This window comes from Camellia sinensis, chromosome 15 (assembly GCF_055761805.1).
Source record: "Camellia sinensis isolate YWXY chromosome 15, ASM5576180v1, whole genome shotgun sequence".
Lineage (NCBI taxonomy): Eukaryota > Viridiplantae > Streptophyta > Magnoliopsida > Ericales > Theaceae > Camellia > Camellia sinensis.
The window spans coordinates 140,290,819-140,309,523 of NC_138975.1; the positions used below are offsets into that span (position 1 = coordinate 140,290,819).

An 18,705-nucleotide genomic window follows, 5' to 3' on the forward strand; every position below is an offset into this window, starting at 1 on the left:
TGGCCATCATTATGGAATGATTTGGACCTCTATATTTGCATTTTAAGCTATATTTTTAATGTTATATAAATAGACATAAAAATACAAAATTATTGTCAAAGTAATAATTAAGGCATTCATTTATTTTTTGGGTACATTGAAAGGGGATGGCTGACGTATCTGTAACTTTCTATTGACACACTTAAGTTCTAGCTATGTAACAACTCCGATCCGTAATCAGTCAATAATCAGTAATTAAGGATGCTAATTAAGTGAATAAAATAAATTATGGGTATATTATGTGATTTGCATGACCTTTGGCTTCCTATCTGTTACTGGTGGAATATCTGTCTAGAAATCTACTTTAGTATAAAGATTGAAAGCCTTATCGGCATCTGAAATCGGAATTAGGTACATTAGTGTGTTATTTGGAATTTTTAGAATACCATGGCAAATTTTATTAAAAATTAATTCGGTTTAAAAATATATAAAATAAATAAATAAATATATCGCATGTGATTAAGTCAAGCCTTGGTGGGGATCATTTTAGATTAATTGAATTTCATGTTAATCTGAATAAGTTAAGGTTACTTATGTTTGATTTAAATAATGCATGATTAGTACCTAATCTAATCCTATTAATGATCCAAGATGTGATTGAGTGTATAATGTGTTGGGGCTTCTTGTGGGGTTGAGTATAGGGGATTAAAACCCTTGTGTGTGTGTGTGTTGGAAGTTTGCATGTGTGTGCACGTGTAGTGTGCTCAAAGTGAGGTGTGTGTTGTGTATATTCAGCTGACTGAGGGAATGTAGTAGTTTGCTTATTTGGTCCTTTGTGTTAGAGAGTTTAGCTGGAGGGTGAGAGTGTGAGCTCAAGAGTTTGAAGCAGAAGAAGAAGAAAACTTGGGAGATTCATCTCATGTTTCTGAAATCAAAGCTTTGGGTAAGGATTTTGTGTCTGAATTCTGTAGCTATTCCTCCATGCATCATGATTTCAACTCATCTTAGAACCAATTTCATGAATTTAGCAAGAGAAGTGGGTCTTTGGGCATGTAAATGATTTGCATATGTATTCATGGTAGAACACCTCTGATTTTACTATCTTAAGTTTGGTTTTTGAAGTCCTTGCATGCATGTAAGTTTTTGGGCATGTTCATAGTTTCAAAATTCATGAGGTTGTTGATCATCATTCGCATGTTTTGAGAAAATCAAGAACATAGTTTGAAAATCTTCCATGCAAGAATTTTTGAGTTCAAATTGGTAAATTCATGAGTTTTGAGCAAAAGAATTTGTAAACAACCAAGTGTTCATATTTTAGAAAGGTTTTCGAGCATTAAAAACAAGCCATGCATGAGTATAGCCATGGAAATCATATTTTTAAGCTCAAGATTTGTTTTGAAAAATCCAAAATTTCACAGTCCGCTCGAGTGAGGAAACCTGTGCTCGAGCGGAGAATGCGAACTCTCAGTATTTTTCTTTCAGACATGAGCTCTCCGCTCGAGTGACCACTTGGACGCTCGAGCGAACCCTTTGCATATTGTCGATTCGCTTGAGCATGGGAGTTGTAGCTCAAGCGTGGATTACGACCAACCAGTACTTTTTCCAAGTTTGCAGGTCGCTCGAGTGAAGGAAGTCACGCTCGAGCGACTCCTCTTATTTTGCATGTCCGCTCGAGCGAGGAAAGCTACGCTCGAGTGGGGACCTCATTTTCAGAAATTTTGCCTAAGTGTCCCAATGCATGTTTTGGCATCCTCATTGCATCTTGGGCATTTCTAAGCCTTACTTAAGCCATAGTAATGAGAATTAAGGGTTAGAAACACACTAAGAGCAAACGATATAATTTATGTACGATTCGAACGTGTGTTTCAAGTGTGTGTTCGTATGTGTGTTCATGTAGGTCACGCGCCTCAGAACAAGTGAAGGTCCGCCTTACCATCTAGTCAGGGCTACCAATCATCTGTGAGTAATAACTTTGTAAAGTTATGTTTAATGTTAAGTATTTTCTGAATATTATGATACGAAGTAATTAGTTCTCTGAAATGCCATGTTATGTTTGAAATGAATGAATGGATGTCCAAGATTCTGAAAGTTATTCGTGGCATCCTTAGCATCATCTGATATGCGTCCCTTTATGGGTCATCAGGTCCCTTTATAGGTCATCAGGTCCCTTTATGGGTCATCAGAAATGTCTCTGTGCACATGAGTCATCAAAATGCCTTCAAGGCCGTCCTTTTATGGGCCATCGGATTTGTTAACGCTAAGGGATGTACCACGTATGATTACATGCAAAATTTGAATGTGGAAATGATTACGAATATGTATATGAATCTGTTTCTGATAAGAATTTGATTTCTAACTCTGTGATGTACATCATTCATTAAATCCTTTACTCTGTAATTATTCACTAGGCTTTAGCTCACTGTTTGTATATATATATATATATATATATATGTATATATAGGTGGGCATTCTGGAGATCGAGCCCGAAGGCTTTTGTATAGAACTGTGTTTCTGTTGTCAGCCAATCATTGCGCCTTACGTGGAGGTTCCCGAAGTGTCTTGTGTTTAATCTTGTTGATTCTGTATATGTATGAGACTGGATTTGATTATGTTGGTTGTACTTAAGATACTGTAATGTGTGTGGGTATAATGTGTGGTTGACTATCGGATATGTATATAAAGTTTTTAATACTCTGTTTTATGTAAGTTAGCACAGCTCATTGGACAACTATATTCACGTATTTGCTTCCGCTAGCCTCTAAATTTTGTTAATCTGTATAGTGGCCTTCGGTAATCCAAGAATTACTGGCCGGTTACGATGCTAAATCTATAGGGGCGGGTTTGGGTCGTGATAGAGTGGTATCAGAGCACGAGATAATACCTCACACACGTGTCCATTGAGCATTGGAACGTCTAGAACGAATTTAAGTTTCATGCATATGGGAAATAAGTAGTTAATTGTGCATTCAGGATTATGTATTCACATTTGTGTGATATGTTTAGGTGTTGAAGTTAAGTTTTATGAGTTGTCAAGGATTTGTGATAGTTATACAGGAAACTCGAATGTGTTTAACAAGCTTAGCGATGAGGCTAAAATCTAAGAAATGTTGTGAAATATCTAATGTTATAAGGGAATCAAGAGTCTTGACTAAACCATTGGTGAGAATAGGCATGTTGATTTGTGGAAACATAGTATTATGCAAAATTAGAATCTTCAATGAAGGTCATAGAGGCTATATGCGTTATATGTTAAACTGGACTATGAGAACACTTGGAAAATTGAGGAATTTGATGATCAACGAGATGCGTGGAACTATGGTAATTAAGGACGAGAGAAGTCATTTGATATGTAAGATAGTACATTTTAGTGGGAACCCATTATGTGGAATAGTAAACTGTAGAGTCTCATGCCTTTGTAGAATGACCTTGAAAGTCTGATTGGAATCACGTTTGGCCAGCGTGCTTCGAATCAGAAATTCTTGGCAAATTCCTTGGGAATGAATAGGTCACCTTACCAGCGTCCTTATATGTCTATTTATGTATGTCTACTTGTATACAATGTGTGCTTCGTAATATAATTTAAGTCAATGAATCAACCCAAGTATTGTCAACCATTTTCTTGTGCTTAACCCTTCCCTTCCGTCAATAGGAGGAGGTGGTGAAAAAGTATGAATGAAGTGGAAATTAAGTCTTTATCAGAGTGATGAGGTTAAGTAGAAGAAGTACTAGAGAACGTAATGAAAGCTGTGAATCCTACCGTACATAGCAAGATCAAAGGGAGAATTAAGTATGGAAGTGGAAAGTGAACCAAAGGAGAAAACTAAGAATTTTGTGGCAGGAAAGACGAGCAATTCCAGGTAAAGTTGTAAGGTCCTAGTATGTTATATGTCACAAGATCTATCGGGGATTGTGTCGTCGAATTACTGGAAATGTGAGAAGTTGAGGCATTAAATAAAAGACTATCCCAAAACCTAAGAGAAAGCTTAAATAATTTAATTGGTTAAGGATAGTACTTATGTACAAATAGAACTACTTGAAGTTAACAGTTTATGTGTGGGTGTTTCTTTTTTTTAAATAAGGTTGTGTTACAATGTTTTGATAAAGTTTTGCTTTACTTTGTTTTGGAAGAGTATTTGATCTAGTATGAATGATTATCCATTAGTTTCTATATCAAGTGTTAGCTTTGTTTTGATGACATTGTTGAAAGGTCCTTTCGTGCTAGGAGACGTTAAGCTTATGTAGCACCTTTGTTGAGATATCTCTTTGCCATCGACGGTCATGTACGGATGGTGCCATCGACAGTCTTGTACGGGTGGGTTATCTAACTGATTTTGGGTTGGCCACCGACGGTCATGAACATGTGTGCTTTGATTCCGGGGCGGTTATTCCTCTGTTCTATCAAGAATGTCATCCTTTGTGTTATGTATATGTTAGTAAACAGCCCTCGAGGCTTTGAAAGATTTTGATTGATGAACTCAATTCATCCCATGTTTTGTTACCAGTTATGTTATGTGTTATTTGATTAAGACGGAACCCATTTGTTGGAATCATTTAGAACTCAACCGAGGTTGCTAAAAAGGAAACTATTATTAGAGTATCGCTAAGATTTGAACTAACTTAAAGACTAAACGATTTGAGCCAATGAAAATTTTCCTACTTGATATCTGAAGAAGTAAGACTTAATTTATTGAAATTATATTATTATAGAACATGTTTGGACCTACATAGATCTATACCTTTGCGTGAGATGTTAGTTAATCGAACCCGACACACTCTTTTTATCCGCTGTATTTGTATCTAGACTGAGCAGACTTATGACTTGTTGCATTTACTATCGTATCTGGAAGAGCTGTTTTGTGTTCATCCGTACATTGAACTCGTGAATCTGTATTGGGAATGTTATTAGACTCTGGACATGCATATATATGACTAAACCGTTGCCCAGAATGATTGATATGATTATTTGTTGATAACTTGACCGTTGGAACCATGACTCTGGGAAATTGTTATATTGACTGTGATGCTTACTTCTTAATATGAACAATTACATACTTGTGCACCCACATGTGAACTTACTTGAAGAATGTAACATTGTATATGACCTGAACTCTTCAATATGAACTATTGTGGAACATAACTCTGATGTGATTTGAGAACCGAGGAACTTAGAACAACTGTAGAACTACTGACTATGCACCTAAGCGAATGAAGTATAAACTAGAACCTTTACTTGATCTAATCCGATAGAACTATGGTTTGATGAGACCTTTGTTTATCTGAGAGAACTTCTGTCTGACGACTCATGCTTGAACCTTGACTTGATATGACCTGGTTGAACTTTCATTGATTTGATTTGAGGAGACCCTTATTGAGAACCATTATCTGATTTGATTACATTATGGGGGATTGTGAATTACTTATGACCGAATGACAGGGCTGTGTTGTTAAGTGAACCAACCGAATGAAAATTTGAATCAATCTCGAACACTCAGGAAGAATGTGAATCTTCAACAACAAACTAGTTTGATTATAAACTCTGACTATCTGGAAATATATGTAATCAGTATGACTGTTTCTGTATTGACACATAGTGCGATCGAATCTGTGGAAACTGAGGCTGATGAATAGTATAGGAATGATTACGTCGGAATTCCGTTTACTGCTAAGGGGTTAATGTACGAAGTTGCCTGGCATTCCTGATAACTTTAGAATGACTTGGACTGACTGTGATGTTGAGAACCAAATTGAACAAAGACCGAATGAATGACTCGGAAATGAATAAATCAAATCTCTGTAACTTAACGGGGGAAATGACTTATGAAAATGGGAACAGTGTGAATTTAGGACGTCCGATAAATATTTGATATAAGTAATATGAGTAATAAAGTTATGTTCAACTGTATTTATTTTCTGTGTGACGAAATAAGTTTTGCTTTCTGAAATGCTATATGCTGTATACTGAATAATTGTCTAATCTCTGATATGTATTCGTGTGACTTTTAGTATTATGTGATATTTGTTGGCTGTTACCTGGTATCGGAGGTTCCTTTAAGGAACCTATATCTGTCTGCACTCTGTTACCTGTACTGGAGGCCCCGTCATGGGGGCTCAGCTTATCTGTTCTCTGTACCCGGTTTCGGAGGTTTCTTTATGGAACTGGTTATTCATAACCATCACGTGTCTGTATTTATTCTATATTTGCTATGTCTACATTTGCTCTGTATCTGCTCTGTTAGTGCTAATAAATGCACCACGTATGTTTAAGCAAGGCTTGTGACATCTAGGTATGATCTGGGCAAGAATATGAATATGAACACGTATCTGAATCTGTTCTTGACTAAAATCTGAATGTGTATAAGACTCTGTTTAAATTTGAACCCTAATCTCTGTATATGATTTATGACTCTGTTTCTGGTACTGAGATAACACCGAGATTGGGTCATGAGCATGTTTATGTTACGCTTCTGTTATAAAGAGTGAAAGTTACATTTATGATGGACATCATTTCTTTTGGCATATGTTAACTTGAGTTTGGAGGACCAAACTTCTTAAGGTGGGGAGACTGTAACAACCCCGATTCGTGATCAACTACTAATCAGTAATTAAGGATGCTAATTAAGTGAATAAGATAAATTATGGGTATATTATGTGATTTGCATGACCTTTGGCTTCCTATCTGTTACTGGTGGAATATCTGTCTAGAAATCTGCTTTAGTATAAAGATTGAAAGCCTTATCGGCATCTGAAATCGGAATTAGTTACATTTGTGTGTTATTTGGAATTTTTAGAACACCATGGCAAATTTTATTAAAAATTAATTCGGTTTAAAATATATAAAATAAATAAATAAATATATCGCATGTGATTAAGTCAAGCCTTGGTGGGGATCATTTTGGATTAATTGAATTTCGTGTTAATCTGAATAAGTTAAGGTTACTTATGTTTGATTTAAATAATGCATGATTGGTACCTAATCTAATCCTATTAATGATCAAAGATGTGATTGAGTGTATAATGTGTTGGGACATCTTGTGGTGTTGAGTGTAGGGGATTAAAACCCTTGTGTGTGTGTGTGTGTGTTGGAAGTTTGCATGTGTGTGCACGTGTAGTGTGCTCAAAGTAAGGTGTGTGTTGTGTATATTCAGCTGACTGAGGGAGTGTAGTAGTTTGCTCATTTGGTCCCTTGTGTTAGAGAGTTTAGGTAGAGAGTGAGAGTGTGAGCTCAAGAGTTTGAAGCAGAAGAAGAAGAAAACTTGGGAGATTCATCTCATGTTTCTGAAATCAAAGCTTTGGGTAAGGATTTTATGTCTGAATTCTGTAGCTATTCCTCCATGCATCATGATTTCAACTCATCTTGGAACCAATTTCATGAATTTAGCAAGAAAAGTAGGTCTTTGGCCATGTAAATGATTTGCATATGTATTCATGGTAGAACACCTCTGATTTTACTATCTTAAGTTTGATTTTTGAAGTCTTTGCATGCACGTAAGTTTTTGGGCATGTTCATAGTTTCAGAATTCATGAGGTTGTTGATCATCATTCGCATGTTTTGAGAAAATCAAGAACGTAGTTTGAAAATCTTCCATGCAAGAGTTTTTGAGTTCAAATTGGTAAATTCATGAGCTTTGAGCAAAAGAATTTGTAAACAACCAAGTGTTCATGTTTTAGAAAGGATTTCGAGCATTAAAAACAAGCCATGCATGAGTATAGCCATAGAAATCACATTTTTAAGCTTAAGCTCTATTTTGAAAAACCCAGAATTTCACAGTCCGCTCGAGCGAGGTAACCTGCGCTCGAGTGGAGAATGCGAACTCTCAGTATTTTTCTTTCAGACATGAGCTCTCCGCTCGAGCAACCACTTGGATGCTCGAGCGAACCCTTTGCATGTTGTTGATCCGCTCGAGCGTGGGAGTTGTAGCTCGAGCATGGATTACAACCAACCAGTACTTTTTCCAAGTTTGCAGGTCGCTCGAGCGAAGGAAGTCATGCTCGAGCGACCCCTCTCATTTTGCATGTCTGCTCGAGCGAGAAAAACTATGCTCGAGCGGGGACCTCATTTTCAGAAATTTTGCCTAAGTGTCCCAATGCATGTTTTGGCATCCTCATTGCATTTTGGGCATTCTTAAGCCTTACTTAAGCCATAGTAATGAGAATTAAGGATTAGAAACACACTAAGAGCAAACGATATAAGTTATGTACAATTTGAACGTTTGTTTCAAGTGTGTGTTCGTATGTATGTTCATGTAGGTCACGCGCCTCAGAACAAGTGAAAGGCCACCTTACTATCTAGTTAGGGCTACCAATCATCTGTGAGTAATTACTTTGTAAAGTTATGTTTAATGTTAAGTATTTTCTGAATATTATGATATGAAGTAATTAGTTCTCTGAAATGCCATGCTATGTTTGAAATGAATGAATGGTTGTCCAAGATTCTGAAAGTTATTCGTGGTATCCTTAGCATCATATGATATGTGTCCCTTTATGGGTCATCAGGTCCCTTTATGGGTCATCAAGTCCCTTTATGGGTCATCAGAAAGGTCTCTGTGCACATGAGTCATCAGAATGCCTTCAAGGCCGTCCTTTTATGGGCTATCAGATTTGTTAACGCTAAGGGATGTACCACGTATGATTATATGCAAAATCTGAATATGGAAATGATTACGAATATGTATATGAATCTGTTTTTGATAAGGATTTGATTTCTAACTCTGTAATGGACATCATTCATTAAATCCTTTACTCTGTTATTATTCACTGGGCTTTACCTCACTGTTTGTATATATATATATATATATAGGTGGGTATTCTGGAGATCGAGCTCGAAGGCTTTTGTTTGGAACTATGTTTCTGTTGTCAGCCAACCATTGCGCCTCACGTGGAGGTTCCCGAAGTGTCCTGTGTTCAGTCCTGTTGATTCTGTATATGTATGAGACTCGATTTGATTATGTTGGCTGTACTTAAGATACTGTAATGTGTGTAGGTATAATGTGTGGTAGACTATCGGATATGTATATAAAGTTTTTAATACTCTGCTTCATGTAAGTCAGCACAGCTCATTGGACAACTATATTCACGTATTTGCTTCCGCTAGCCCCTAAATTTTGTTAATCTGTACAGAGGCCTTCGGTAATCCAAGGATTACTGACCGGTTACGATGCTAAACCTATAGGGGCGGGTTTGGGTCGTGACAAGCTACTAGGCTAATCTCAGTGATTGATCAATAATTTCCTTTTTAAAAATTAAGTAGAGGATATTTACCTTAAAAATGAAACACTGTCAAGATGAATTTACGCTCAATTTATTTTGACAAAAAATATTTTATGTAAAAATCATTTTCCATCTTTGATTGTGACCTTGAAACTAATGTGGTAGTGATGGTGATAGTGTAGTGGTGGTTGTAAGATGATGGTAAGAATTTATTTCAAAAAATATTTTTCATATTTCAAATGTTGAAAATCTTTTTCACTTAAATAATATATGTTTTTCTGTTGGTGACGAAGAAATGTATTGTGTTGACTTTCACTTTTCAAATGTCAAAAACTGTAAAAATGTTTCAAACAACAAGATTACATTATTGTGATAAATTTTTTATATGACTTTCGTATAAGATTAGAATTTACTTAATGCTAACTACACTATAAGATTATTGTTTTGATGTATTTCGTATGGTGGGCATAGATGGTTCATCTTTTGAAGTCTCAATCCGACATTTATGGATGAAAAATGCTACTATCCTAGATTTATGGACCATGAAAATTGTCCAAAAATAATTGTGTGGTGTGATGAAGAGTTGTTGTGTTGTGAGCCAAACTTAAAATTAATCTCATCTACACAATTTAAATTTGGATAAATTATGATTTCTCCCCCCTAGGTTTGTAGTGTTGCTCATTACGGATTGTAATGTGTAAATAATGATGGTACTAAATGAAGTCCATGCTACAAAGTAACCGATGGAGGGAGTCATGTTTTCCTTTGAAAACATTAATTAATTTATTTTTATGTACAAATAAAATGACTACTTTTCTTTTTTCATTTTAATTTTACAATACGTCAAAATATAATTTCAGATGTCACAAATGACATTATTATTGGTCCCGGCCCCATTTCCACTAAATCATTACATGTTGAGTATATTTGGTATAATTTATTGTAAATTGAAAACTGATAATAAAAAATAGAAACTAAAAACACTTATTTCTTAGCTTTTAATTTTTTTCAATTCACTCAAACTATTTCTATTTAAAAAATAGTAAGCAACAGTTGCACTACTCCTGAATTAAAATGAGCTACCAGCAACTTATTAAAATGCACCAAACACCCTCGTTGTCCATCAAAGCTTGCATCTCTCACTTGTCATTTTCATTGGCCCAGCAATTTTAGAATGTTGATTTAATTGATCAAATAGGGGTAATCGGTTTGATTTGGTCAAAATTGAGTGAAATCGATTGTACACTACAAGAAAATGCATGTTTGGCGACTACAATTGGCGACCAAACCAATTTTAGTCGCCAAAAACACCGCATTCATCGACTAAATATTGGCTTCGGTCGGCATTGAGTGAAACCTTTTAGCGACTAAAGTGTTTTCGTCGCCATATAGTATCATTGGCGACCAAATTTCCATTTAGTCGCTATTGTTACCCGCTTAGGCTACCAATATTTCATTTTGTCGCCATATGGTTTAATTTGGCGACTAAAAATTTTTGTCGCCAAAAAAATGGTATTTTTGTGATTACTTTATGACGACCAAATATGGGTTAGTCGTTGTATATTCAGTATTGCCGACGAATTTTTTGTCGCCAAACATCAATTTTGGCGACAAATTGTTGTGTAGTCGCCAAATGTTCAAATTTTTTTTTAGAGGGAAAATAAATAATTTTCGCGCCCAGTACATATATATTGCACACACAGTCTTTTGTTTTCTTTTGTCTCCCTCTCACACATCGACATCAACATACCAAACCCGTCCCTACCAAACCCGTCGCTCACCACCTGCGATCATCACCATCGTAGGCCACCGGCGCTCGGCACCAGCACCACTGCAAGTCGGCGATCATCACCATCGCAGGTATGTTTCTGTCGTCTCTCTCCCTCTCTGTCGATCTGGTTCTATCTGGTTGTCGATTAATTTTAGGGTTTGACATGTTTTTGTCCTTTCATTTTCCATTTATTTCGTACACAAATTTTTAGGGCTTTTCCCGACTTCGTGAATGGGTGTGGTTGACATTGCGGATTGTCCATTTGGATTTTGGATTTGGATTATTTTTGTATCGTTTAAATGTGCCTCTGTTTTGGAGAAATGTTCCAAATCGGTTCGCAAATGTTCGAAATGTGCCTCTGTTTTTTGAACACACTTGTTGATTTTGGATGCTTTTCCTGATTTACTCTTATCGTTATAAATGTGCCTCTATTTTTTGTATCGAAAATGTTCGAAATGTGCCTCTGTTTTTTTAACACACTTGTTGATTTTAGATGCTTTTCCTGATTTACTCTTATCATTATAAATGTGCCTCTGTTTTTTGTATCGAAAATGTTTCAAACGTTCCGATGGTGTGACTCAAATTCGAATTAAGTAAAAGAAATTGTTTTTTTTTAAAAATCACAAATCGGTTCGATTCAATCCTAATTCTTGACAGTTAGGTCCATGATTTTATAGTTATGATTTTTATTTGAAATTTAGTTCCATTTATGTAAATATATTTATAGAAATCGTAGTTCCAAATTGAAATGAATCCCATTTTCATAGTTTGGTTGAAAACTTTCAATATTTTCAAGATTCAGTTTGCTTCCAAATTTCATAAAACCATAGCTAATAATTCGATGTTAGTTTACTTCAAAACCAAACCAAATTCAACCTTGCTCTCCCCTAACTCGAATCGTAACCACCAAATCAGTTGAGAATAAGCCTGATGATCATAGTATGAGATCATTTATCCCAATTCCTATCCACCAAAACACTTCAGAATAAGCCCCTGACCACTTTATTCAAGAGACGAAAGACAAGTGATATACTTCAGCTCCGCATCTACATTGGGTTAGGTAGTTGTTGTTTGAAACACCTCAATTCAATATATATTTCTTGGACCTTAAAGAATTGCAAGTTTGAAATTATAAACTATCTGCATTCTCCTTTTAAAACAATTAGACACATCCACATTCGTTTGTTTTTGTAGTCTATACTTTTCATGACCCTTAGATTATTGTCTGACTTAAAACTCAGATATTTCAGTACTTCTCTCTACACATTTCAAGAAGAGTAAGACAAAGATAGTTAAAAAAATATAGAACTACCTTTGATGACCGCAACGGAGAAACATATACATTATGAACACATACCCCATCACGGCATGTTAATGACCAATCAAGAAACACACTACGAAAAACTTGAGGTTTACACTGTCGTGCATTTCTATAGTTGAAAATAATTTCTTTAAAAGTCAACTTTAGTTCAGAAATATGTGGCCATCACATAAGAAATTAGGATTACAAAGTATGATTACTCAATATCCTAATTACTCTCACATTTTTGCACTGCAAACCTTTGGAACTCCATAGAAACAATAGACGATAATCTGGTCAATATGACGATTACAGAACATGGTCGTCCTTTCACTCATAATTTGTTGAAAACAGATGAAAAATAATCTCTCCGATCTCCCGAGATATCTGTACCCTTTCAACCATACTGTTGATTCTGGAAGCACCTAACTTCACAATCTAAGTTGCACAAGAAGTTGCACTATCTTACTATAGAATGGGAACAATAATAGAATGGCAATGGCCAATGTAAGGCACCAAACCATATTCTAACTACATTTCATTTGTCTAGGCCCTCAATAGGCTTGGGCCATCTCTAGTTCTTGAGTGCTCTTGTGATATTGTTTAATGTCAAAATTAGAGTGAAAAATGCTAAACTCTAGTTGTTGAGATATTGTTTAATATCAAAATCAAAGTGAAAATGTTTTGAAAAAATGTGAGAAAGAGTTTTCAAAGTTAAAGACAAAGTGTTTCTGAGCTTGATGAAATATGTTGTTTTTTCTCTTTTTGTAATTTTTTTGTGGCAATCTAAATTGAGAATATGAGCTATGCCATAATAAATAAACCCATTTTATAATGAGAAGAGAGTGACAGTGGCCATTGTTGGTGTTCCTATCTAAATGTATCAAGGGTTCAAGCCTTCTATTTGCAAGATACACCTCAAATGTACTTGACATTAGTGCATTATTGTTTCTTTAAAGAAAAATCTTGATGGTTCAGATTAAAGTTGTGTACATTTGGTTTGTCTGAAAGGGATAAAAGGTTACATTTTACAAGCTTCTAGAGAAAAGGAGCCACAGATTTGAAAAAGCTAAAGTGAGCAGAAAATTTGAAAAAGATTAATGATTTCTTATGATCATCCATGAGACCGATCTGTTATTACTATTTTCTTCACTTCAAAAAGCAATGCTAATCGAGCCCCTAAACTTACTTAAGCTTTCTTCCATTACAGAGTATTTTTCCAATTCCCTGTCGATTCCCAGGTTCATCTTCGCTTGATGTGTACTGTTCCAAGAATGGACAAGAGTTGGATGATGATAACAGATAGGCTAAAAAGCAAAGAGTATGTACAAGGTGTTCAGTCATTTTTGGAGTTCGCTACGAAGAATTTAGGGCCGCAGAATGAAATCCGTTGTCCTTGTGTTGATTGCTTGAACGGCACGAAATTACCTCGACATGTTGTACGGTTGCACTTGCTTCGAAGAGGAATCGCATGTTCTTATCGCACTTGGGTCCACCACGGGGAACGTGTCCCCCTATTTCGTGGTCATCCTACTATGCGAAACGATGATACTCAAACCGACCGAGCTGGAATGACAACCAATCACGAAAATGTGGATGAACTTCCAACCATGTTACAAGAGATTTACATGAGTGGTCTCATGGATGATCATATCGACGGAGAACGTACTAGTTCGGAGAGGCACAATTTGTTTAAGTTCATGAAGTTGTTCGATGATGCTCAACGTCAAGTATATCCAGAGTGTGAAAAGTTTTCCATCTTGTCCTTTGTAATTAAGATGCTTCACGTGAAGGTGTACAATAAATGGAGCAACAAATCTTTCGATATGGTTATGCAAGTTTTCAAAGACATTCTCCCAAAGTGTCATGAAAATGTTCCATGGACCCTTTATGAAGCGAAAAAGTTCTTACGTGAGTTGGGTTTGGGATATGAGCCCATTCATGCATGCAAGAATGATTGTACTTTATTTTGGAAGGACAACGCCACATTGGAGAATTGCTCTACATGTACAGAGTCTAGATACAAGTTGAACGACAAGACGGGTAAAAAAATTCCACAGAAAATACTGAGGTACTTTCCTTTGACACCGAGGTTGAAGAGATTTTACATGTCGAAAAAAACAGCTGCAGATATGAGATGGCACAAAGATAAGCGTGTGGATGATGGAGTATTGCGACATCCAGCTGATGGTGAGGCATGGAAGGACTTTGATAGGTTGCATCCTACGTTCTCTGCGGATCCTCGGAATGTACGGCTAGGGCTTGCGACGGATGGTTTCAATCCATTCGGACATATGAGTACCTCGTACAGCATGTGGCCCGTAATCTTAATGCCTTACAATCTACCCCCATGGAAGTGTATGAAAGATCCATTTCTCATGATGTCATTGCTTATTCCCGGACGATCCGCACCTGGAAGGGACATCGATGTTTACTTGCAACCATTAGTAGAAGAGTTAACTAACTTGTGGGAGCATGGTGTGGAAACATATGATGCCTCTACCGGCCAAATATTTACAATGCATGCAGCAGTCATGTGGACCATCAATGATTTCCCTGCATATGGTTCGTTGTCTGGTTGGAGTACAAAAGGTTACTTGGCCTACCCTAATTGTAACGTGGATGCATCATCTCAGCGTTTGCGCAATAAGATAGGGTTTATGGGTGCTCGGCGGTACTTACCTGAGAACCATAATTGGCGTAGAAGTAAGCTATTCAACGGTGACATTGAGAATCGGTCCAAACCTGTCGAGTTATCGGGAGAACAAATACTGGAGCAAGTTAATTTGGGCACGTACAGGCCATATGGAAAGCATCCAACCAACCAAAAAAGACAATGGACTGAAAATCCAACTCCGAACTAGACAAAAAGAAGCATTCTTTTCGACCTACCCTATTGGAAAACACTTAAGCTTCGACATAACCTTGATGTCATGCACATAGAGAAGAATATATGTGACAATCTGCTTGGGACACTATTGAGCATTGATGGCAAGAACAAGGACACCGACAAAGCACGTTTGGATCTAGAGGACATGCGAATATGAAAGGACTTACACTTGATAAGGCATGCGAATGGCTCTTTCCTAAAGCCTCAGGCATCGTACACATTGTCCCCGGCAGAACGAATAGGGTTTTCTGATTTCTTGAAATCAATTAATTTTCCTGATGGCTATGCGGCAAATGTATCCAATTGTGTCACCGCGAATGGTTGTAAGTTAGTTGGCCTCAAGAGTCATGACTGTCATGTCCTTCTACAACGACTTCTTCCCACTGGGATGCGAGGATACCTTCCTACCGAGATTGGGACCACATTGTTTGAGTTTGGAACTTTTTTTAAACAGTTGTGCTCGAAGACATTGAGGGTGACTGATTTGGAGAAATTGCAAGAACAAATCGTACTTATACTTTGTAAGCTTGAAAAGATTTTTCCTCCAGCTTCTTTTGATGTGATGGTCCACTTGGCAATTCATTTGCCTTACGAGGCTAGGCTTGGAGGGCCTGTCCAATATCGATGGATGTATCCTATTGAGAGGTATAACAACGAGTCAGGAATTTTTTCTTGTAATTATAGTTCAATATGAACATACTGACGATCACGCCGATGTTTACGTGTAGGATACTTGGACTTCTTAAAGGCTTTATGGGCAATAAAGCTCGTCCAGAAGGATCCATTGCGGAGGCCTACATATCCAAAGAGTGTACGATGTTTTGTTCAATGTATTTGCATGGAGTTGAAACAGTGTTTAACCGGGAAGAAAGGAACTATGATGGGGGTGCCAATGGCCCGGGGTTGGCGATCTTCACTCAAAATCTTCGTCCTTTTGGTCAACTCCCCAGGGCAGTTGATGTGTCCGTAGCTGACCGCGAATTGGCTCATTGGTTTGTCCTACACAATAGTTTGGAAGTGGATGAATATCTAGAGTATGCTTCTTCATCATATATGCAACATACATTTCCTACATGGTTTTTATTTTTTAAAGTCTTCATTATTCCAATTACTTATGATGTACTTCGTATTAACTAGGGAACACAAGCTCGTGTTGCAACAAAAATATGGAAGTTCATGCAACATTGCAACGCGACAATGCAAAGAATTTCCTAAATGGTTCAAAGCTCGCGTAAGATTATGTACCATGTTACTGTAAAGTGTGGAGCTAACGTTGAATTATTCTAACTTTGAATTGACATGACATACTTTCTTCTGTAGATGAACCAGTTGCGAAATGAAAACTCACCCGAAGCAACCGATGAGATGTGGGCATTAGCCAATGGACCTAATGCCTTAGTCAATACATATTCGGGATGCGTTTGTAATGGCGTCCGATTCCATACTATCGACCGTGATAACCGTCGTAAATGTCAAAATAGTGGGTTGGTAGTGGAAGGCGACCACCAAGGCCAGTTGATCAAGTTCTACGGCTACCTTTGTAAAGTGTGGGAACTGACATATTTGTTTGGACACCGGGTTGTTTTGTTCCAATGTGAATGGTATAACACCGGTAGTACTCGAACTTTGCGTGTCGAACCACATGTGACAACTGTTGATGTAAGAAGTCGATGGTATAAAGATGACTCCTTTGTGTTCCCAGGCCAAGTTCAACAAGTTTTCTACGTTCCTGATACGAAGTTAGGGCCGAATTGGCGAGTCGTAGAAAAGTTTCAACATCGACGAATTTGGGATGTGCTGAGTTGGATGTGCCAGAATTTGATGAAGTGTTGCAAGATGGTGAAAATAGTACTGTTGTACCAACTGAGCCTATTGATGATGTTGTTGTTTTACGTCGTGATGACATTGAACCGCAAATTATTTCAATGGAAGTTTCTCAGTCCAATAAGCGTGTACGACCGGAGGGTGTTATGGACAATGATTTCATCTGCGATGACGACGATGACCTAACAATCTCGGGTGATGACGAAGAACATGAGATGGAAAGTGATTTTGATGCAGATACGGACCTAGAATTTTAACTCCGTTTGTTTCTTTGTTTGGCTTGTTTTGTTGATGTCATGAGGGCAATTAAGAATATTGAAGAAATTGTAATTTGAATTTCATGCCTACTCTTGAATTTCATGTAATTTGAACCTTCTAATTTTTATTTCCTCTACACTTTGTATGAACTGTTAGAGCAAATTGAGAATCAAATTCATACTCAGTTCAGTTTTTACAGTCGGACACCTGTGCTGTTTGGCTGCTTTTCCCACAATCTGTGCTGATTTGCACATCTGCTTTGTTTCTGTTTGCTGAGTTTGACAGTTCGCCGCTGTTTTTGTCCACTTTGGCTGCTTCATGCTTCACTGATATGCTTAGGTGCTAGGTCCCTTATATAGAATTTAAGTTCTTTATATTGTTACTACATACTAGCCATAATGGAAATTATGAACCATATACTATCTCAATGGTAAATCACAAGTTATAGTAAATCATGTGTTCTTAAGACTAATTGCTTCATGCTTGTTTAATCTGTGATAATTGCGTTTGCAGGGTTACAAACTTCCATTTCTTTTAAGTTGCCCACCAAGTACTAAATGTGTTTTTGCAAACATCACATTTGTTCCCATCTATGAATTTTCTAATGAAATGGTTTAAGTGTGAGGATCTACTGACATCATATGCAAATAGTGAGAGAGTGGTTTTCCCTTAGATATTAGTATAATAATAATTATTGTTATTACTATTATGTAAAATTCTGTGTGGTGCTCTAGTCAACAAGCCTTCAAAGGATAGCTCAGGAAACCAGAACTGTACATAAAGCTGAAAATGCAGCCTTCATGTCAAGAACCAGTGGTCTGTGAATGGTGCTGCATAATTATGTGTGGTGCTCTAATACAGGATGATAATTAGATTGATGTGTCCCAAAATTGCGCGGGGCTGCAGTCACAACTTAATATAAATTTCAAGGCTAATGACTGAGAATTTGTGCTAGGTGTAGGCTACCGCCAAGTCTGAACCAGGTAAACAGGAGGGGAATCGAACCCTTATTGGTAGCGTGGGAGCATACCCACTTTTGCTTTGATTTTAGTTGAACTCTCCATGTTTGAGGATCTGCTATGGTGGCTGGGAAAGTGATTGCTTGAGCCAAAGAAGGGCTGCCCACTGCACCTTAGGGTGCTGGGTTCTCCACAAATTCGAAGCAGATTGAATAGAGAAGCACCCATCAGAGGATGCCAGCCAAATAGCTTTATCCTCCATATTAGTTGGGTTACCCTGAACATTAGCCTTAATGTCATCTAATTCCCAGGTCTGGCACACAGGCCATCTCCATCTCCCATCATCTATAATGGAAGCAACCTTAGCCTAAGCTAGAGAGCCTACATCATAAATAACTCTATCTGCAAATCTTTCCTTCAAAGGACCAAGAAGATGCCAATTATGAAGACAAAGAAAAGTGTTCTGCCCATTACCCACTTTAAACCAATATGCTGGATGAGATCATTTGTAAGGGGA

The 18,705-nt window shown here is 37.2% G+C and overlaps 1 protein-coding gene across 1 annotated transcript; it reads left to right on the plus strand.

The window, feature by feature from the left end:
* Positions 1 to 13,531: 13,531 nt before the first annotated feature.
* Positions 13,532 to 17,228, plus strand: LOC145813345 (uncharacterized). Its single transcript, XM_082908629.1, has 7 exons — positions 13,532 to 14,086; positions 14,234 to 15,037; positions 15,602 to 15,792; positions 15,876 to 16,139; positions 16,285 to 16,378; positions 16,468 to 16,820; positions 16,892 to 17,228. The coding sequence occupies exons 1-7, from the start codon at positions 13,532 to 13,534 to the stop codon at positions 17,226 to 17,228; spliced, it is 2,598 nt and encodes an 865-aa protein (XP_082764755.1).
* Positions 17,229 to 18,705: the final 1,477 nt, after the last annotated feature.